This window comes from Macrobrachium rosenbergii, chromosome 21, assembly GCF_040412425.1.
Source record: "Macrobrachium rosenbergii isolate ZJJX-2024 chromosome 21, ASM4041242v1, whole genome shotgun sequence".
Lineage (NCBI taxonomy): Eukaryota > Metazoa > Arthropoda > Malacostraca > Decapoda > Palaemonidae > Macrobrachium > Macrobrachium rosenbergii.
The window spans coordinates 62,671,729-62,695,932 of NC_089761.1; the positions used below are offsets into that span (position 1 = coordinate 62,671,729).

The following is a 24,204-nucleotide window of genomic DNA, read 5'->3' on the forward strand; positions in this document are numbered from 1 at the left end:
GGAGGAAGCCAAAGTGTCGGAGACAATAAACCTCCAATTGTGTAAGAGAAGAAAGCCCTTACATCGCTTGCAGGAGATGCTGTATAGTCTCCAGGCATCAAGTGCCAGCACTTTCACCGTCTGGTGATACCTCTCGATGTTCAGCTGGCACAAAGGTTGTGCCATGGGAAATCTCTCTCAGAGCCTCAGATAACAGAGCCAGCAGGTCTAAAAACCACTCAGCGTGTAGCCACCGGGAGACAACAAAGTCAATCTGAAATTAGGGTGATCAGAGTCCTGTTGATCACCTGACAAATCAGACAAAACATAGGGAAGATGTAAGACTCTAAGTTGAGCAGAACACCGGTAACTTTCTGTTGTACCAGGTCATGAAGAGATCATAGTTGGGACTCCCCCATAACTTGAAGAGTCCCTCCACAATCCCTTGGTGTACCAACTCTGTCCATATCACCTGGCTATGGTCACTGAACTTGTCTGCCACCACATTCGCAGATGCCAGAATGTACTTCGCTGACAGTTCCACTGAGCGTGCTACTGCCCACTTGTGCACTACACTACCAACCTGTGCAGCTGGACAGACACCAGTTCCCCACGCTGTTTGTTGACATATGCCACGACCATAGTGCAGTTGCTCATCAACACCATGGGGTGCTCCATCACTTGGTCCCGAAACTCTTGCAGGTCTAAATTATTATTCTGTTAATAAAATAGTTTAACTAGACCACTGAGCTGACTCTCAGCTCTCATAGGGCTGGCCCAAAGGATTAGAATGAAATACCAGGTCTAGGCCATAGGCCAAGCACTGGGACCAAAAAGGTTTTTTGGCGAGATGTGTGAAAATGAAATAAAAAGGAAAAAAAAAAACTTGCACAAAAGCACATGCTTTTACACTGGAACACATACACACATTAAATACATTTACTCATGTTTCTATACATGCACAAAAAAAATAAGGAATATTAATGCTTTAACGCTGACTGGACGTATTTTACGTCGACAAAAGTTGTTTGTCGGGTGCCGAGTGGACGTAAAATACGTCGACTACAAAAAGTTTTTTTAAATACAGTATTCGCGGAAAAATACTTATAGGCCTCGTTTGCGAAAAATTTTAAATCACGCGCCTTGAGGGATGCTGGGAGTTTACAGATCACGCTGTTGTTTTGTTTACAAGCATGACCCAGCTGCGCATGCGCAAATTTCTTTCTTATCCCAAAAGAAAGCATCAGCTAACTCTGCTGAAAATATCAGAAATTCTTTAGTCACTTTGTCGTAACTTTTGCACCGTTTTCTATTAGCCTTTACATAAAGTTTTATATATGAAAATGTGCGCAATTTCATGTAGAATACAACAGAAAATAACTCATGGTTGTAGCTTTTATCAGTTTTGACACATTTTCATATAAATCACGATAAGTGCCAAAATTTCAACCTTCAGTCAACTTTGACTCTACTGAAATGGTCGAAAAATGCAATTGTAAGCTAAACCTCTTACATTCTAGTAATATTCAATCATTTACCTTCATTTTGCAAGAAACGAGAAGTCTCTAGCACAATATTTCGATTTATGGTGAATTTTTGTAAAAAACTTTTTCCCTACATCCGCTCTAACTCTGCTGAAAATCTCAGAAATTCTTTAGTCGCTTTGTCATAATTTTTGCACTGTTTTCTATAAGCCTTACATAAAGTTTTACATATGAAAATGTGTGCAATTTCATGTAGAATACAACAAAAAATAACTCATGGTTATAGCATTTATAAATTTTGACATATTTTCATATAAATCACGATAAGTGCCAAAATTTCAACCTTTGGTCAACTTTGACTCAACCGAAATGGTAAAAAAATGCAATTATAAGCTAAAACTCTTACATTCTAGTAATATTCAATCATGTACCTTCATTTTGCAACAAACGAGAAGTCTCTAGCACAATATTTCGATTTATGGTGAATTTTTTAAAAAACTTTTTCCTTACGTCTGCGCGCGCTAACTCTGCTGAAAATCTCAGAAATTCTTTGGTCACTTTGTTGTAATTTTTGCACCATTTTATATTAGCCATTACATAAAGTTTTATATATGAAAATGTGTGCAATTTCATGTAGAATACAACAGAAAATAACTCATGGTTGTAGCTTTTATCAGTTTTGACACATTTTCATATAAATCACGATGTGCCAAAATTTCAACCATCGGTCAACTTTGACTCAACCGAAATGGTCGAAAAATGCAATTGTAAGCTAAAACTCTTACATTCTAGTAATATTCAATCATTTACCTTCATTTTGCAACAAACGGGAAGTCTCTAGCACAATATTTCGATTTATGGTGAATTTAAAAAAAAAAAAAAAACTTTTTTTTACGTTCGCTCGTTACGAATTCATGCATCATTTTGTGATAATATTTTCTCTATGTTGCTTTGATCGTTTTACAATTTGTTATATACCAAAATCATTGCAATTTAGTGTACAATACAATGAAAAAAAAATAACTCATTAGCTTTAACTGTTTTGCTCACAGCGCAATTTGTAAACAATTTATATGAAAATTTTTTTTGCGCTGTCATATATTCCAATATTTATATACGATAATGATATTTTTTTCATTTCTGATGGTTGCATACTAAATTTCAGGCAATGAGGAAAAAAAGGAGCCAAAAATGAACTCTTAATCTTAAAAATTAAGCGTGCTGTGATTTTTTTAAAAAACTTTCTTTCCGCTTTGGCGCTAACTCTCAAACCCCGTCGGCATACGGGAGACACTTTTGTAAACAGAGGCTCGGCTTTTAAGGGTTAAAAGTCAGGGTAAGTTAAGTCGGCTTTTAAGGGTTTAAAGTCAGGGTAAGTTAAGTAAAATTTTTAATTTTCGTTTTTTTTTTAATTCATTGAACGGCCCAAGGGTTTGTGTATTTTCATTATTTACTTATTTATTCTTATGTTTTATCAATTAAATTACAGTTCTACACGATTATTAAAATTGGAATGATTGAAAATGCAGAAGATTCTGACATCGATTTATTTTCAAAAGTTGAAAATCGCTGTTGGTTATATTTTGGACATTCACACAATACATGTTTGACTGTCATTATCACTTTGCATTCTAAGCATCTGGGAGGAGGGTTATGTGGGCTGCTCATCAAGTGTCCATGTGTCAAACGAGTATGGCCTATTTGAAGATGTATCAGAATTACTTGTGTGTGTCTCTCTCTGATATGATGCACTCCATTTTTCAACACAGGACTTTATGTTTCAATTTATCATTTATAGGTCCCTCATTCCACATACTTTGCCATTTATTTACAATAATTGTTTTTTATATACCTTATATAATCACTAATAGGGATGTTTACATTTGCTCTTGTCATGTGGACTGCTTCTTAGGCTGTTTTATCAGCCTCTTCATTTCCTTGAATCCCTACATGGGCCAGAATCCAATAAATTTCAATATTTTTTCCATTGTTATACAGTTTGTGGAGTTCATAATTAATCTACTGTACAATGTTATTTTTTGGGTAGTAATTTTGAACGGCTTCTATAGCGCTTCTTGAGCTGCTAAAAATCACAAATCTGTTGAAAGATACTTCCTTTATAATTCTGATGGTTAATGCAAATGCACACAGCTCTGCTGTGAAGACTGAGGCATTATACTGTACTGGGTAGAGAATTAATATGTCTTGTTCTGGGATATAGTTGTATATCCTACTGTGATGCGATTTAGACCCATCTATATATATTGCATAATGTGAACTTTTTGTCTTATATGATCTATAGTTTTCTGTCTATGGTGTTCTGGGGTATATGAGCAACTTTTTGATAAATATTTCAAGTGTGTGCAAGTCTACTTTATTCACAAGTCCAATGTGGTGCTAATTTTACTGTTGAAGATACTGTATTTTTATATTTATATTCAGTGACTTAAACACTCTATTAGCTCTAACTGGGAAAGGTGGTGAATGACTGTTTATAAATATATCCCCTAGATCAAATAGATTTTTTGTTGGTGAATCGTTTGTCTTGATTTTTAATGCATTTTTCATTGTTATGAATACTCTATGGAGATACAGTGGCAGTTTGCTACATTCAACTTGTACAGAGGAAACTGGTGAGGATCTAAATGCTCCTGTGCATATTCTTAGTCCTTCATTGTGAGTTGGATCTAATATTTTCAGTGCTACGCCTGACGCTGAACCATATACAGGCAGTCCCCGGTTATCGGAGGGGGTTCCATTCTGAGGGTGTGATGATAACCGAAAATCGCCGCTGACCGAAAATCAGCCCCAGGGCTTATCGGCACCTCTGTTAGGTATGTATCGGCACTGATAAGCGGAAATCAGAGATTTTCGGCGCTGAAAATTGCAGATTTTCATTACTAGACAAGCGCCGTAAAACTGAATCACCATTAACCGAGCCCGCTGTAAACCAGGGACTGCCTTCACTTCCGTAATCAATGATTGACAACTGCTGGGTGCTCAGGCTCTAAACTATGATCCTTGGAAGAGTTTCTTCTAGAAGATGAAGAGTGCCTATGAGACAACTGACGCTTTGGCGCTGAAAGACGATCCTCAGCAAAGAAGTTACCTGAAGAAAAACATTCCAGGCCGTCCCAGTGACGGGTGTTCAGGATCCTTACTCTTCTTGCAAGGTCCAGGAGAAGAGTTTACGACGTCTACTGCACGCCTTTTCAGCGGTCGTGACTTAGATCCTCAGAACTAGAAGACATACAATGCATGTCCACTTTAAGGCCTTTCCAATGACCTTTGATTGCAGTCTGGAATACGTCAACAGACTGAACCGAGGGGGCGACTGCTTGTGGGCAGACCCCACTGACCTCCCTTAGGATAACAGTTTGACTCCTTCCAGGTGCTGGGGAGTATGGCAGGGAGTATAGGAGAATCAGCGGGCCGAACAGCCACCTCCTCCACTAATACTGCACCTGCACTGGGCACTACCAGGCAAGTCTGAATCACTTATTATCCATGAGCACTTCAACTGAAGAAGCTAATTGGGTGATCGATTCAACAATTAATTCAAATCTCATGTTGACCTTGACGTCTATCCCTTACATTCAATGCACATCGTGTGTGAGTCATAAGATTCCTTTGTCAGTCACGTATAGCAGCCTTTGCTGCAATACCTAAAGCTAGAAACACTAGTGTCAGACATTATCAAAATCCGAAAGCAAGTCCAAAAATGGGAAAAAAGGTCGTAATCTGATGATAAAGTTCTGCCTATCACTGAGTAAATAGGCCGTAAGGCTAGCAAAAGAATACTTCACCAATTGTCGATAAAAGAACAGCCAGACAAATAAGAATTCTAAAATTCAAGCTGCTGCCAACCACTGGATTTCAGTCATCATCCGGCAGAAACAAACTGAACTCTTTGCTAAGTGGTTCCTCTCTTTCCCCCCGGAAGTGGGCAGGACATGTCACCTAACCCGAAAAAACCAGCGCGACCTGCAAATTTCAAAATTTTCAGCTGCCGAACAAGTGAAACTAATAGCTATGTAATTACTGGGTAAGTTTCTTATATAAAAACAGTAATTAGTGAATACCTCTCTATGAAAAATTCCACGAATAGGAGAATTTGCCGTGAATAATGTGGATATACGTTCCACAGAAGAATCCGCGAATAGGTGAAGCCGCGAATCCAGAACCGTGAATAGGCGGGGTCGACTGTACTAGGGATTGTTTCCCGGGATCCCGGGATCCCGGGTTACCGTTGCTTTTTTGTCCGGGAAAATTCCCGAGATTTTATTTTTCTTCCCGGGAAATCCCGGCCTCTATTAAAATATGTGCAAACGAAAAAAATAATACATTTTCAATATTAGCAGTTATTGCCGTAGGAGGAGAAGTGTACCTAACACTGTTCTAAACGTTTTTCATACCTAACACTGTTAAAAACGTATTTCATACGTGTATGTCTGAAATCTGCACTGTGAGGCAGCCTGAGACGGGCGAGTTGCCTCAGTTACTCGTCAGCTTCTGAGTTGTTGTTTCGCTCACTTAAACCCTACTAAAAGTGCTGTGAATTTTTTTTTTTTTAATTTTGCAACCTTTCCTTCTCACAATGTCAAAGAAAGATAAACATAAAACATTTGTATGGGAATACTTCGACAGAAGTATTAGTAAGTCTTCTAAGGGAGTTACTGATGAAGCACAATGCAAAAAGTGTGCTGCTGTAATAAAGTGTACAGGTGGTTCGACAAGTGGCTTGCTTCGGCATCTAAAAAGCAAACATTCTATAGAGAAACCAAGCCCGACACAATCAGATGTCTCTTATGAAACACAATCTGCTAATTCTTCAAAGCGTTTCATGAGTGCTTATTCTCAGGCTCAGCCTACACTGCACAGTTTCGTGAAGAAAAACACTAGAGAAGAAATGGTAGCTAAACTTGTAGCTTTAGATGTATTTCCTCCCGGTGCCGTCTGTAAAAGTGAATTTATTAGTCAAGCCTTCAGTGATAAAGGTATTCTTCTTCCAAAAAATCCGAATCATGTTATGCAATTAGTATATAAACAGTATGAAATTGCAAAAGAGGTTGTTATGATGGAAATGCAACGATCTTTGAAGAGTGGAAAGAGGTTCAGTCTGCCATTGGATGAATATTCCTCTCTTAAAAACAAAAGATATCTGAATATTAATATTCATCAAGATAAAGATAAATTTTGGAACTTGGGAATGGTAACAATTAATGGACGCATGACTGCTGAAAAAGCTGTTGAAGAAGTAGAGAACAAACTGTCTGAGTTTAGTTTATCCCTAGGTAGGCATATTGTTGCAGTTGTTACAGATGGGGTGAGCGTTATGGTAAAATTTGGATGGTGTGTTGACTGTGAACATCAGCTGTGCTATGCACATGCTATACATCTTGCTGTTTGTGATGTTTTATACAAGAAGCAGACATTTCATGAAACCGACGTTACAGAAGTGGAATCAAGTGCCGAAACTGATGTTGAAGAATTAGAAGAAGATGATTGTCAAGAAACAGAAGATTTAAGATCTGGCATAAACACTGAACATGGTCAGAACGAAGCACAAGCCGCAAGTCACATCAGGAGCGATCTGGTTTCAAATGCAGTTAATGTAGCTACTGCCATTGACAAAGTGAGAAAGATTGCTCGCATAATTCGCAAGTCTCCAGTAAAAAACGATACTTTGCAGAGTTATGTAAAATCTGAAAATCGTGAAAGTATCCACCTGTTACTTGATTGCAAGACAAGATGAAATAGTTTAGTTGCTATGCTTGAACGATTCTTAGATCTGAGGTCTCCAGTAGAAGAAACATTGATTGACTATAAAATAAATAACCCTTTAAGTGAAGCAGAATATGTTGCACTCGCTGCTATCGTTCGTGCTTTGAAACCTATCCAGTTAGGCTCTGAGAAACTTTGTAGTCGAGATGTGACACTTCTGAGTGCTGAAGGAGTTTTTTCTTTCATCATTGAGGAACTTCATGAACAAAACTCTGCCTTTTCATTGAAATTGAAAGAAGCATTAATATCTAGACTAAATGAAAGAAGGCAAAAAGCACTAATTGGGTTACTAAAATACATGAAAAATGGCATAATGTATTCTAAAGAAAGCCGATCATCAGGAGACACTGATTTAGAAGCACTGCCAGCGAAAAGTGTTCTTTTGTCTGCAGCAAAACGACTTCTTGTTCGCCTTTATGACGACAACAGTGACGAAATGTTTGCTTCATCCGAATCCGAAGAAGAAGGGATGTCTCAGTCAGCTGACCCAAATCAAAGCCGAACAGCAAAGAAATTAGAGGGAGTCATAAAAAAAGAAACAGGGTGCATCCCTAAAACAACCCAAACAAGTCAGGCGATTAGCAGGAGCATAACTAAAGAGTTTGAAATTTTTGAAGCAACTGGAGAAAAGACAGCAAACATAACAAAGATAACAGCTGCATTAGAATCTATACCACCCACATCTGTCGAAGCAGAAAGAGCTTTTTCAGCTGTAGGACTGTTTATCACGAGACTTAGAACTCGTCTAAGTGATAAAAGTGTAAATTGTTTGAGTTTTCTACGTGCATATTTCAAGTCAGAGTAGTTTGTAGTAACAGCTAGAAGCAAATGTATTATTTTCCTACATTTGTTATTTTATCAGAAAAGTGTTATATGAATATATAGTTTTCTTGTTGTTTTATTTTTTTTTATATAACTGCCATAGAGGCAGGTTTCATGTAAGTTTACGCTTTTCGGAGTCGTTTGAAGACAGTCTCTTTGATTTAAGAATTTTGTTATTTGTAATGAACATTAATCAATTTTCTTTCACCAGGTTTATATTACAAAAGCATGTGATCGTATACAGTCCTTTTGATTTAAGAATTTTGTTATCTGTAATGAACATTGATAATTTTTCTTTCGCCAGGGTTATTTTACAAACGTATGTGATCGTATAAGATAATTTCATATAATGTGTAAAAAGATGTGCCGGTTTCTTATCTTATTTCAGGAGCAACTACTCTGCATAAAATTGTGTTTAATCAGTCTTAATTTTCTGCTTGTTAATTTCATTGAATGCTTCTTTTTTGCATTATATATTTTGGATATGTCTCTTCCAATGCTTTAAGAATAATTAAATAATCACGTGCTATGAGTCTTGCAATATTTCATTCCTAAAATACAAAAATTAATTTTTTTATGAAATCCAGGAATTTCTCGGGATTTTCCCGGGATCCCGGGAAAACACTAACCTTTTCCCAAAATCCCGGGATTAGGAAAAGTGTCTCAAATGGCAATCCCTAGACTGTACCTCGATGGGCTAGTAGCTTCCTTTCCACAGTACTAGGCTTTTGTAATTGAGGGGTTCACATTTTATTATGACAAACACAAATTATATTTCAAAAAGCATTCAAAAAGAAAAACCATGGAGAGCTAACGGTGTCAGTTGGGCAGGGAGTACAGCAGACACTGCCACCCAGTGGAGGCCGAAAGCAAAATGGAGTGCAGATTGACGCGTGGGTGGGGTTTCCCCCCTACTGTCAGTAATTAACGACCTTGTATGAAAGTTAACTGGCTGTTCCAGCTTGCATTCACAAGCTAAATCCCTATATAAAGAATGATGTTTTGTATTTATGTAGGAACAAAATAATATTGCTTATTGATATGGAGGAGGTGTTTGCTACAGTAAACACTGGCAAAAATGTTTTGATATACGCAAAAGTTGATACGCAGATGCACTTAGCATAATCAAACTTATAATGAAAGTGTTTATCATATGACCATGTCAATTAATTAATGACCACGCCACTAAAGCCTCCTCCCTATTACCATCAACATCATTTATACATTGCAGTTTAACATTTAAAAAAATGTTTTGGGCCTGGTGTGCTTTCCACTATCAACACTAGTTGTTAGTAAGAAGGAACCTGAAGAAAAAATAATTTATCATGTTGATTTTCATCAAACTATAATTATGTAAACCTTTTTCAAGAGATTTCTAACTGTGTAGGGCATAAGTAGGATCACTAAGAGTAGCAATGGAAACTGCCTTTGGGTTATAACATTCAACGGCTTAATTTCTATATCTATTCTAAGAGTCAGGTTTCTCTGTCATCGTTCTATTTGGACTGAAACTAAAAGAATAAAGTTAACAGTATACCAAAATGAAGTAATAAATAACTTTTATCCATTAATGCACATCATTACAGTTGGCAGGATTTCTATTACAATGATTTTGACTTCGAAACAAGTTTGCTACACACTAAGGCCATCATACTTTAAGCAGTAATAATACTCATTATGGATAAACTGGGGAAAATCATTCACAATCTTTTGCTTAAGAAACAATGAGCACACCGAAACAACTTGAGTTCTCTACATTTCCCAATTTCTTATAATTCACTTCATTTCTCAAAATCACTCAAATAAATGATTTCTTACAAAACTATTTCACTAAAATATTTTCGAGGGATTATGTTATTTTTTAACAAATATTAAATTGTAATTACAATATCCTGCACAATAGTAGCAAAAGGACAGGAAGACAATGCACAGCCTGAAAATTTCCCATTCAAGGAAAACAATATGGTAGCTAGTTTCTAAATTCAACACACTATATCCAAATACTGTACTGTACATCCAAGAACTCACACAATTAACTAGAAGCACATCAGTGTTACAGAATTTCCTATCATTATATTCACAGTATAACCTTATCATACCAATTACAGTATCTCTACTTTGTTATAGAACTAATCCAGATAAGAAAAAACAAGTAATGAATACCACGCAAATATTGACCTGATCAACATGACTCAGCAACACAGCAAATATCAAGATACACAAACCATGCACACAAGATGAGAGAAGATGCAATGAAAGTGAACACTTACGAAACTCCCAGACTTGGATTTGTCGTTTCGAGACATGGTGGAGGTAAGGGTGGCATGTACAACTAGACTACACTACTAGGGTCAAATTAGACTAGGTTTCTGTTGGTACATTGGATTACTGCACTGCCACACACTAGCCTGAAAATAAAAGAAATTCTCATAAGCTAATTGAACGTGAATTAATTTTCAATAAAAGGCAGCAATACAGATTAATAATAGCTGACATAGTAATGTAAGGGTTTTCAGTTACAAAAACCTCATTTGATAGACTAGGTACATTAAAATAGAATACAAATATGCAAATTTGTTACATACTACTACAAGCTAAGTCTTGTTTTGCCATAAGAAATCCAAGGCCTAATCAGAGTAAATGTAAATGATGTGTGGCTCTACACACTTAAGAATATGTAACCAATTCTAAGAAAATGTAACCTAGAAACTGTGATAGGCCAAGTACAGCACTTCACTGTACAGGCAGTCCCCGGTTAACGGCGGGCTCAGGTAACGGTGATCCGGTTTTATGGTGCTTGTCTAGTAACAAAAATTGGCAGTTCTCAGCGCCGATAAGCCCGAAATTTGCCGATAAAGCGCAAAAATCGCCGATTTTCGGTTATCATCACACCCTCAGAACAGAACCCCGCTGATAACCAAGGACTGCCTGTATTTTTAAATCATAATCCAAAGTTTTTTGTCCATCTAAGGGAGTCAATCCAGAAAATGAAAACTTATTCTAAATGTGAGATTACAGGCAACGAGGTTACGACGCCAAATATATTCATCAGAAATTATTTCCTAGCTTACGGCGCATGTTGTTAACCAAGGACTGCCTGAATTTTTAAATGGCAGAATAATCCAAAGTTTTTGTAAAACCATCTAATGCAGTTTACAGTCAATCCAGAAATGATTTTTGACGATTTTCGACGAAATTTTATTCTTAAGAACGGAAAATGTGAGATTATTCATATCAACCATACTAAAAAGGCTGTTGATCTGCAAATCAAGCTTTCACAGAACAGAAGGAAAATATGAACGAATTCAAACTGGAGTAAAGATAAAAACATATACAGTACTGTACACAACCAGTAAATAAATGTCTAACTGAGATAATCAACTATTGTACTGTAACAGATAAATCTTAAACATGCATATATGGCAATCTGTCAGAAAAACCACTTACACTTGTAATTTAAACATCAAAACTTACTGCTCCAGTAGTACTGTATCAATAAAACTGTCAGAAAGACTGTTCAGCAATTTTACAGTAAAGGGAATGAAAGACATCTTGTATTGAACAATGTGATACTGCAGTGCCTACAAAGAACGTAAATGCTGATGTACGCTATAAGAGCAATAGTGGATGCTCACTATTCAAATAGTTTATGGAAAATGGTCTAACTTGATACTGTATATGCCAGTGATCGGCTAAACTGCCATATCACTGAAGTGAAAAAGGAAACCAGCACCCTGAAAAATTTTGTCACAAAAATGAATATCTTTGAGGGTTACCAACACCTATCCATGACAGCAATATGCCAATGAAGTACTGATGGTTTCTAAGGGAAGAAATGACACTTTTATAATAAAATAAAGTTCTATATATACTTACCAAATAATTACACAGCTATAGTTTCTACTTTATGCAGCAGCTCAAAATTCAAAATTCGTGGAGTGCTCCTTTGTTTTGGGTGTAGGTAAACTGCCCCACCCACTTTTGGGGAAGAATAGATACAACACAGCTAAAGAGCTCAATTCGTTTATGCTCTATGTCCATAAGAGGGGAGGAGGGAGGGCTCTGCTCATGCAATATTTGATAAGTATATATAAAACTTTATTTTATTATAAAAATGTCATTTTTATATAAGTAACTTACCAAATAATCACACAGCTGAATCCCACATTGAAAGGCAGTGGAATGAATGGACATATACTACCCAAAAAAACTCAGATATGGAGAAGAATTTGGAATAGTAAATTAGCTAGCATCATGAAATGCTCATTGTACCCTTACCTGGTGAGGGAGCTACGGCAGACAGGTACTGCCTCTGGCCAAAGCTCCTCTCGACCTGTAGTGGCATGATGGTAGAGCCAAGAGCCACCTCTACTTAAGTGGGTGCTTTGCAAAGTAGGAGTCTATTGCAGGTTGCCAAAGCCTACAATCCAAAAAGACACATATACAAAATATGTGTATATGCCCTTGCCCTGGGCACAGTACAAAGGAATAACTGACCAGATAAAATCTTAACCTACACCACCACAAAAAAATTTTAAGCAAAACCATAAACAAAAACAAAGATTGGTGAAACCCACAACACAGTGCTCACCATACTTCCCAAGAAGTGCAACAATCCTTATTCAAGGAGAGTGGGCAGAGGAAAAAGAAGGCATTCCTCCTACCCTTCATTCCCCAGTACTATGCCAACTGTGAAGAACGGGCCTAGAGTACTGCATCTTTCTTACACTGTTTCGATATCACACAGGTAGAGCATAGCAAACACTGACTTGCATATCCAATATGTTAATTGCAAGATTGAACAGAGAGACAGATTACGTCTGAAGGCCAAAGATGTAGCCACTGCTCTTACTTCATGCGCCTTGACCTTGCATAAGGGCAGTAAATCGTCCTGAACCCCCAAATGTGATTCCAAAATTATGGACCTTAAAAAGAATGTCATTGCATTCTTAGATAACGGACGACTGAGGTCTTTCACGGAACACCAAAAGTTTGAGGAGGAACCTCTAATACTTTGGTTCTCTCTAGGTATACTCATAAGGCCCTTATTGGATAGAGGACTCTCTTTTGATAGGTTGGGCCCACAATTTCAGACAGGCTCTTGATCAAAAAAAGAACATGGCCAGGGGTTAGCTGGGTCCTCATTCTTAGCCAAGAAACCCAAAATCATTGAGTATTCGTTACCTTGAGTAAAATCTATCCTCTTATCAATAGTATATAGCTCACTAGCTCTCTTGGCCATAGCTAAGGCTATCAAAAATAGAGTCTTCTTTGTCAGGTTCCTAAGCGAGGATGATTCTAAAGATTCAAACAGCAGTCCTGAAAGCCATTTGAGGACAATGTCCAAGTTCCAAGCAACTTCAGAATGATTTCCTTGTTTACCAGTATTAAAAAACTTTATCAAGTCGCCAATGTCTTGATTCGAAGACAGGTCCACTCCTCTATGTTTGAATAAGGAATTCAACACAGCCCTGTAATCCTTGATGGTGGATGTTGCTAACCCTTTCGAGGTTCTAAGAAATAACAGAAAATCTGCGATCTGGGCTACAGAAGTCTGAGAAGAGGAGATATTGCCTACACTCAGCAACAGCTTCTGCAGCCTTCCTTGAAAATCCTTTCGTTCTGACAGCTTCCTGATAGTCTGAAGGAAGTAGTCTTGGGAAATCCATCAGCAGGCTTAGATGATCTGGAAACCACTCCTTGTGCATCCAAAAGGGAGCAACTAGAGTCATCGACTTATTGCTGTGAGCACTGAACTTCTTCAGTACAGTATCTCCCTCACCATGCTGAGGGGAGGGAAGGTGTATACGTCGAGATCCAGCCACTCCTGCAGCATGGCAACCGTCGCCCATGCCTGAGGATCCGGAGCAGGAGAACAATACAGAGGTAGACAATGGTTCCTCGACGTCGCAAACTGATGGCTTTACCCACAGCTACCACAGGTTGGTGCACTTCAGGCCAGCCCTAGGAGAGCTGTTAACCAGCTCAGTGGTCTGGTTAAACTAAGATATACTTAACTTTGTTTTGCACACCTGTGGACTGAGTGTCCACTCCGTCGGTAGAACCTGTTTGCCACGACTCAATTCGTCCGCAAGGACTTTCATTTTGCCCTGGATGAAGCAGGTCACAACGTGGGTCTTGTTGCTTAGTACCCACGGAAGAAAACCCTTGGCTGCTTTGTAGAGCAAAAATGAATGAGTCCCTCCTTGGTTCCTGATGTAGGCCAGGCCAGTCATGCTGTCTGAATGGACCGTCACTGACCTCTTGATAGTCTGTGCTGCAAATACTGAAGGGCTAGATGAATTGTCTTTAATTCTTTCCACTGATAAGAAGGTTCCCCTCGGTTGGAGACCACGTTCCTGAAACCTCCATGCCACTGAGAAGAGCCCCCCAACCCAGATCTGAAGCATTTGAGAACAACGTTAGGTCGGGGCTCATTGGAGACAGAGACTTCCCTGTCACAAATCTATCCTTCACCAGCCACCATCGAAGGTCCTCTTTGATTTTAGGGGTGATGTTGAAGATGAACGAGTCCGGGGAACACTTCCTTTGCCAGTTGGCCTTGAGGTAAAATTGCAATAATCTGGCGTGCAACCTGCCCAATGGAACAAACTTCTCGATGGAAGAAAGGGTTCTCAGAAGACTCATCCATGCGCTGGCTGAGCAGGATGGGGAAGATATGAAGTCTCGGACTTTTCTGAGACAATTCTGAATCCTTTGTTGGGATGGAAAAGCCTGAAAACTCAGAGAATCTATCACTATCCGCAAATATAGAATAGACGGAGTTGGGACTAGTTGAGAATTCTTGAAATTTATTAATAGTCCTAGTTCTTGAACAAGTCGAAGTGTCTTCTGAAGGTCCTCCATGCCCTGAGATCTTGAGGGGGAGCCAGTCACTGAGGTACAAAGAAATGTTTATCCCCATCAGATGTATCCATTTCGCCAGAGGGGTGAGAACTCGAGTAAAAACTAGAGGGGCCGTGGAGAGGCCGAAGCTAAGTGCCTGAAACTGGAGACTCTGTCCTGGAACACGAACCTCAGATACTTCCTGGAGTCCAGATGAACTTGAATGTGGAAGTACACTCCTCCATGTCGATCGTGACCATCCAGTCTCCCTGAATGGCTGACAAGACTGACTGGTTAGTTTCCATTCTGAACTTCGTTGTTTTAACAAGAAGTTCAGAGCACTGACATCCAGGACAGGCCTCCATCCTCCTGATGACTTGGGAACCACGAAGAGGCGGTTGTAGAACCCCTCTGTGCCTATATCCTCAACCACTTCCACAGCTTGCTTCTCGAGGAGACCTGAAACTTCCTGAGACAGGGCTGAAACCCTCTCCAAGCCTACTGAGTTGGCCGTTAAGTTGATGGGAGAGGTTACTTAGGGAGGTTTCTCCCTGAAAGGGGTTGCATAGCCCTCTTTTAAGACCTTTAATACCCATGGCTCTACATTCCAGTTCTTCCACCTGCTCCAAAAATGAAGGAGTCTTGCTCCCACTGGAACACGTAGGACAGATAACTCACTCTCAAAGGGCTGACTTGGCTGTAAGTTTCTTGATGGGGCGTGTCGTTTGGAGATTGGATCTAGGACGGGATTGGAATCGACCTCTAGTACCTCGAAAGGGCTGGGCGTGACAACGGAGAAGAAGTCCTAGCAGTTGTAGCAGTTGAAGTAGCTCGTGCAGGGGTCCTAGTCCTCTTGGTGGACTGCGCGAGGTCTTGTGTAGATGTCTTCTGGAGTTCGGCTGTTACTCATTCCAGAGTTTCTTGCGAGAATAAACTGGTCCTGTCTAAAGAAGCAAACAGGAGAGAGGAATGCTGAGAGGATGTGACACTCTTCGCAGTAAACAAGCACCACAAATCTCGCTTCTTCAGAACGCCTGCGATAAAGATGGTTGCCAACTCTTGAGAGCCTTCTCTCACTGTCCTATCAGCACAAGCCAGAACGCCCAACCAGTCCAAAGCGAAGTTCTCCTGAAGTGTGGTGCAATCTTCTATCTTCTTTGCTAAAGCCCCAACTGCTCAATAGAGAAAGCTGAGGACCTCAAAGACTTTAAAAATATCCTTAGCAAGATAGTCCAGCTCCGACGCAGTAAAAAGAATCCTTGTAGAGGAGAGAGTAGAGCGACATGAAGCCTCCATGAGACTGGAGAAGTCGCCTTGAAAGGAGGCAGAGACTCCCAAGGAAGGCACTTCTCCAGTTGCGTACAACAGATACTTCTGCCATATCAAGAAAGAGGGAGGCGTACAGAAAACCACTTTCCCGACATCCCTCTTTTCCAATAACCAGTCGTCGATACGGGCAAAGGCTTTCCTCGATAAAGAAGACAGAACCATAAGAGGTAATCTGGCAGTTCCTGCAGGTTGCCACATCAAAAAGGCCCAGCCCGGAGAAAAAAGCGAAGGATAGCATACCAAGAAATATCTTAGCAGAGCCGAATAATTTGATGTAGGCCATTCCTCTTCCACTGGTTCCTTGTCAGAGGAAACGGGCAACATCCGAGGGTCCATAGGTTCTTGCACTACAGGAGCTGGTTTCTGAAGTAAGCTCAGAATACTATCCAGTTGGAGTTGGATCGGAGCCAACGACAGGTCTTCTACAACAGAAGGTAACTCACCTGAAATGTCAGGTATTGGCTGTCCTACCTGTGGCACAGAACACTTACTGACAGGTGGACGAACATCAACAGAAGCACCCACTGACACTGGACGCTCGGACAATGGGCACCCACTAACTTATGGAGCGGACACAGAACACTTAGAAGCTGCAACACTCTTAGAGGACACTAGACAGTTGGGAGCTCGAAGCTCGGACACTGGGCACCCATATGATGAGCGCTCGGCTTCTGGGTACTCATATGATGGGTGCTCGGACACTTGATGTCCATTCACTGGGCATTCATACACTGAACTTTCCAACTCGGAACGTTTGGACACTGATCGCCCACGAACTGGGAGCGCGGACAATGAACACTCATACATTGGGCACTCAGACACAGGGAGCTCATACGGTGGGCGCTTGGACACGGGACGCTCATGCGGTGGGTGCTCGGACAGAGAACAATCCTCTACTGGGCGCTCATACACTACACTTTCAGACTCTGGGCACTCGGACACTTTACGGCAATGTACGGGACTGTCATACACTCTTTTGGAGTCAGGACGCTCACTGGACACTGAATGAGTGTGATAATCTTTACCAGGAGACACCCAAAAACTACAAGAAGGGAGTGGGCTACGGTCCCTCTCTAAAGCTCGCTTATGAGAGCGGGGTGAATCAACTTCCAATGAAGTGTGCTGCCTTTTCAATGGCCTCAAAACCTTAGCAAAACACCCACTGTGCTTTTTGAGCCCAAGTGAGTCCGAATCATTAGATGATAAGGTATGAACATCCAAATGGATGCCTTTCCAACGGCATTCCTCTGAGTCCTGGGATTGGAGGGCACCAGGCTCGGATGAGGTGACGACTACTCGTGAGCAAACCCCACCGACCCAATTGGACTGCCAGTTTGCTTCCTCCCAGGAGAGCAAGGGGAGTTTAGCAAGGAACTTTGGTCTAGGAGCATTGGTGGGACGAATAGCTGTCCGCTCCAATGACACTGCACCAACACTATTAAATTTCTGATCCACACGAGCTTCTATGCTGGCAATAGCATTGGGTTCAGAAGAATGAGAGCCAGGTAACGGAGTAACAGGAAAAGTCAGAGGACTGGAAATAAGAGAAAATGCAGACACATGTGTTGAGGGATAGACAAAGCAGCAATATCAACTCCTGGAGAATTAACTGAACTAGCAGAAGCCTTAGCTTCAGCCCTAGCAGTTGCCTTTCTCAGTCGGTCACATTGCAATTTACCTAAATGGGTCAGCAAAATCTTCCACTTCCCCTTATCCCAGTCCTTACATTCCTCACAATTAAGATCAGGCGAGCAAATTTGCTCCCTACAAGAACTATAGACAGTATGAGTGATGTATTTAGCTGAAGTGAGTCTAGTCTTGCAGCCTTTGCTGCAATACCTAATGCTAGACAAACTAGAATCTGACATGATTAGTCAAAAATTCCAAATCGGGAAAGTCACAATCAACAAAGATAACTGAATATTAGCTAACCTAATTAACAGCTGAACACTACTAAAAAACAGAGTACTTCACCAAATGAAGATATCCAACCATCCAGGGAAAAACAAACCAAGAGCTGCCAATAACCAGTGCTCAGTCATTGGCTGGCAGAAACGAATTGAGCTCTTTAGCTATGTTGTACCTATTCTTCCCCGAAAGTGGGCAGAACAGTCTACCTACACCCAAAAAAAAAGAGCTACCGCGAATTTTGAATTGCTGCGTAAAGTAGAAACTATTGCTGTTCAATTATTTGGTAAGTTACTTATATAAAACTTGTAAGCTTCAGACAAAAAAATCAAGATGATTTACCTTTTTCTGACAAAAAATTAAAATTGTATTGCTATATCATCATGTCATGCTGTATCCTCTTCATTACATTATACAGACACTCCTAGTTGGCAGCCAAGTTAGGTTTGCAACCAATATTCAAAAGTTGGAATCAACATAATGCATTTCAAGTACACATTACTTACTTTATTTTATTTATAAAACTGACTTTCTACGTATTTACTTATTCCTGAAGCACATGTTCGGTATTACCCCTTCAATTATGCAGTGCCTTGTAAATATACTTTAAGTTGATTCTTAACAATTTTTTTTTTATGCTACTTGGAAATAAATTCTAATAGTTGTTTAAATGGCAAAATCTAAATCTGGGACAATAAGCACAGCTATCTGTTATTGCAAAATAATCAATCATTAGTAATACTATGTCAATGGATCATCAGATTATTGTTACCAGATCCATTAGTGAATGTACCATTTTCTTTTTAAATTCCTTACTTTAGGATTAGTGATATATTCTAAAAATATTCTAACTAACTTCTCTTTGTAGCAAACTTTATTAATATAATCCTTAAAACATGACATATTCAGTACTCAGCATTTTTGTCTGTAATTTTTAAGAACTGCAAGTTGTGCACACACACTGTATAGCCTGTAAGTTACTAATTCAAACAAATAATGATATCCATAAATAATGATATCCATTAACAGAGATATTCTTACTACAAAAACCTGGCATTTTAAAACAAGTTTTAGCAAACATCAGCGACATGATTTCTCTATGCATGTACATGCAGTCGGTGCTTTTGATACTTAGGCTCTCCTCATCCCTTAGAGCATCATTCTTATAAGCAGCTACATAAATAGTTTACTTAAGGGAAAATTCTTCCCAATGAGTATAGTAAGTCCAGCTCTACATTACATATTTAGAATGGTGCTATTCAAGATACCATTAGTTAAAGAACTTAAGATGGGTTTAGATGACTACTCACTTCACTTTCCGCTTCTTTTTGGCATCATTCTCTTTTTTAACAATTACAGTACCTATAGAACAAATACAGTATTTACTTGAAAACAATAGAAAGGAAGTGAAAGTATGGTCATTTGTATTTCCACTGTATTAATATCACAGATATACAATAAATCTGACAAATGACCTTTTCCCCTTAGAATATACAGAAAAACCCACTGTGTTCCCTATCAAGAACAGCAGACAATGACCCACAGCAGGAATAAAACATATTTAAAGTTAAATTTCAAAATCATTACTGCTATGCCAATAAACAGTATTACACAACATATCTAACAAGCAACAAAAATAAAATGGAGCGAAGGGCATCTTATCTAAGTATATCCTGTTCTCCAAGATTGTTGACAGGTGCATGATCACTTGACCAATCTCAAATACTGAAAAAAGTAAACTCTGTACACAAAACACTAACCACTCCTGAAATAACTTTCTACGTGTAAATATATTTGTATACTGTAATTTACTAAACTATAAACATAAAATAATAATTACATTACACAGTATTACCATCCTGTGTGTGTTCAATATCAAAATCCATAATAACTCTACACAAACCAGTGATGAAAACTCAACAGAAAAAAATTTGAATGAATGAAAAACAAGTACGTACTGCACTTGCAATGAAAACTAACCTTCTGTATTCGTATGTTTCCTCTAGCACTGTATTTTGTGTTCTAATTAATCATAAAAAAAGGGTCTTCCAAGTTACTTACTGAGAAGTATGAGCTGCTATATCCAAACTAAATCAGTTACACATGCAGCAGAGCAAGAAGTGCCAAGATCTACAGACTTGGAATGTAAAAATTTGGCACACCCATCACTGCCCTCAGTGCTAGTTTATTCTTGACGCAATCATTAGAGGAACTTCTTTACTACATCACAAAGAAAGATGGAAAATTTGTCAAGACTTAAAGAGAGAGAGAGAGAGAGAGAGAGAGAGAGAGAGAGAGAGAGAGAGAGAGAGAGAGAGAGAGAGAGAGAGAGAGAGAGAGAGAGAGAGAGATAAACCTATTGTACCAAGATTTTGATAGTTTTCTATGATTTACAACAAATATGTAGCAAAAAGATCAAGGAGACAGGCAACACAATGCCCTTACCTAGCCCAGGCCCTACAGATATGGAAGTAATGAAAAAGTAATGCGTAACCCTCCAGGAGGCAACATAACCAACCTTGAATGATGGGCGATTACAATAACTTAGAAAATGTTAGCATGCAGTGAATAGCAAAACTTGGCAACAATGGGAAAGAAGCAGTCAATAAACAAACCAAAATCAGGGCTGCTGATTTCCAAAGAAGATAGTGGAGTACATAGAAATTGAGGGTCTGGCTATAGTTATGAGAGCTTCATAAAACCTCCTTCAGCTCTAAAGAACAATGGCCATCCTTACCCTTGACTGCTGAAATCTTAAAGCAATGAATTATCCCTCAGATGTCTTCCAGGAGCTTTGTTTTGAAATAAGCATGGAGCACTAAGTTCTCCATATTCCCTCTGAACAAAAATAGGGACCAAACTACAGGATACTGATATACTGAAATTTGGTCCCTTGACATTCAAATTTTATTGTCCACATCAACTGGAATTTGAATGCATATAGCTCTAAGATTATGGATGTACATAAGTCTGCTTCCCAGAAGATCCTGATTCACTCCAATGGATGGCATGGGAACAACAAAGATCTGCTACATCCTGGTGACTCATCCCAAAACTCCCTTACCGGCCTTGATGGTCTGGAAAACCATCATATATGTTGACAATAATGGGGATATCTATGATGAGTTGAATCATGTATCCTTACTAAAGGGCAAAGACTACCAACAAATCTAATCTGAGGGCCTGACTTACCCTCGAGACAATCTGTAGGTAACCCTAACTGAAGCTTTGTCCTCTGATAGAGAAGGGGCAACACTGCTGCCTCTTTTATTTCCCTATTTGTCTCTTTAAAGTGTTTTCATCCCAGCTAGACTGGAGATAGAATGGAAAACTATTCTAGCTGCAGCCTAGCTGGGGACCTTGAAAACCTTGAAAACAGCCTTGACTGGACAGACTATGTACTCTTTTGTTGTGTCTGGTTACCCTTCCATCTCAAGGTGGTGCACTTTCCCATAAAAGTATCTACACAAGTAAGATAAGTCTCCTGCTTTGTACAGAAGGATTTCTTCTTTAACTTCTGGGACTATTTTGACAAGGGCTGCTTCACTATTTTATGTAGTACAATCTCAATCAGTTTAGTTACTGATTCAATGTCACTGAGACTGACCAGCATGGGCTACTCAAACTCTGTCAACTTTTATGAGATTCCATGTTGCCAGTATCATCACTTGATCATGGTTATTTCTTTTATTGTTTATCATTTCTTCTGTAATGGTGTTTAATCATTTATATTATTCTTGAAAATAATGACTAAATCAGTATGTACCCAATGATTTCAAGTTTGATACTGATTCTAATCACAATGTGGTTATCTTTTCTCTTACTAAGATGACTTCCCTTTTGAGGTGTTGTTCTCCCTTTACACCATACGGAAGCACCTATTTTACTTATTTTGCTGTAATGATTTCATTATTTTTAGTTCTAATTACGATTCCTCAACTACCACTCCTAATCTACTCAATAACTTTTAGTTTAACTTGTGGAACAGACATTGTTATACCAAGCATGATGTTCTTGGTTCCTGCTGAGACATTCCAGAATGTTGCATTCCAACTGGTCTTTATGGTCAAGAGAACCACAGCTCAGTGTCCACTACAAGGTTACATACAATTACAGTTTCTTGTATATATATACTATTTAAAATAAGATGCAATATTGCTGATAGTTATTTCACATTTAAATATTTCTTATTTTCTTACGATCAGGACTGATATTTGCTCTTGCTGCTTTCATCAAAAGTTTGAATGGCATATTTGGTATTGAACATAAGGACACTAAATTGTTCTATGATTTCACAGCATGGTCATGTTTGGAAATTTTGCCTGCTTGCTTGTTCCAAATAGCAAGACATAAGTGAATTACTGTTGGATTAAGTTTAAATTTAGTTTCCATACTCCTACCTGAGACTGGGGTGTGTACTTTGGTATGTTCGCTTATGAATTCTTGAAAAGAGGAGACACTTTTGTTGGATTGAGTTTAAATTCAGCTTCCACACTCCTACCTGGAGATTGGGGTGTGTATTTTGTTATGCTCGCTTATGATTCTTGAAAAGAGGAGACACTTTCTTCAAGATTTACAGCTACGCATTTCCAATACAAAAGGGAATATCACAAAAGAGGGACAGATGTAGCTCTGTAAGTCATGGATACTTCCTAGGACCTAGATGGCTGCATACACACCCTAGTACCTTACGAACTATCAACCATTCAAGATCAGACCCAGTTCTAGGGGAGAGGGTTTGGCTGTGAAATGTTCTTCTCCCTCGGACACATCATATATTAAAGTTTTCCAAGCGAGGAAGATTATCTTCCTACCTAACCATTATTCTAGTTCAAGGCTTAAATAAATTATAACAGGGAGTACTCCAAGCCATCAACATATGCTCTATCTTATGGAAGTTTTCAGGACATGTAGAGTTGCAGAAGTGGGAAAGCAAAGAAACTGGAGCAAATGAAAGCCTCATGGTAAAGAGAAAATGCAGCTGTGGACCAAAGGAACACTGCAAAATCCCATCTGGTAGGCTAATGCCCATAATGTACCATGTAAAAAGTGACACAGGCACTACCCTTATATGGATATATGGATAATGACTCAGCAAGGTAAGTAGAATGCACTATTGTGCTATGTAAAATGGCAAAACTGGATGTCTTTGGATGATGACGTAAATCATAATAATCACCACTACTGGGAGAAAGAAAACCATGACTTTGGGTAAGGCTATCTAGAAAATGACATTTTTATAATAAAATAAAGTTTTAAATATACTTACCAAGTAATTACATAGCTATACAGTAGTTTCTAACTAGTACAGAAGCTATATTTTGAAAATTCGCCATAGTGACTATTTTGTTTTGGTGTAGGTAGCTAGTCCCGCCCACTTTCGGGAAAGAGAGGAACAACTTAGCAAAGAACTTCAATTTGTTTGTGCCTAAATGAACATGCGAGGGGAGGAGGGTGGGCTCCCATTCTGTAATTACTTGGTAAGTATATATAAAACTTTATTATAAAAATGTCATTTTTATATAAGTAACTTACCAAGTAATTACATAGCTGATTCCCACATTGATAGGAGGTGGGATGCATGGACGTCTTCTACCCCAAAACATTAGTAAATGTAGTGAATTTGAGAATAAAAAATTTGCTAGCATTTATACCATGCTTGTTGTTTCCTTACCTGTTGAGAGAGCTGTTGCAGGAAGATACTGCCTCTGGTTAAAGCTCATCTTGACTGCAGCGGCACGGCAGTATAGCCGAGAGTCGCCTGCTACACAAGTGGGAGCTTTAAGCAAAGGACCATTCCGATGGCTAGTAAAGCATGCAAAATTGCCCCTGCCCTGGGTGTAGTACCATCAAAAAAGACAACCAGATAAACACTACTACTGCCTACAACAAAAATTAAAAACACCACCACCCATCCATTAAAAAACTGGCAAGTATCCAAGCACATAGTACCCCTGGCTCCCCAAAAGACTCAACAACCTATGTCAAGGCAAAGAGAATCAGGTTGGGAGGGACACTTCTACCCTTCCTCCCCCAATACCATGCAAGCCAC

At 39.1% G+C, this 24,204-nt stretch overlaps 1 protein-coding gene across 4 annotated transcripts in view; it reads right to left on the reverse strand.

Annotated features, from left to right (window-relative positions):
• dia (diaphanous related formin 1) overlaps positions 1–24,204 on the reverse strand; it is a 266,481-nt gene that overhangs the window by 197,138 nt on the left and 45,139 nt on the right. For 3 of the 4 annotated variants that reach the window (XM_067123916.1, XM_067123917.1, XM_067123919.1), the window contains exon 2: positions 10,340–10,477. In XM_067123916.1, coding sequence (XP_066980017.1) covers positions 10,340–10,375 — 36 coding nt within the window. In that variant the 5' untranslated portion in view covers positions 10,376–10,477. Of the gene's footprint in view, positions 1–10,339; positions 10,478–19,462; positions 19,517–24,204 lie in introns of those variants that run through there. The other variant, XM_067123918.1, reaches the window with a different exon arrangement.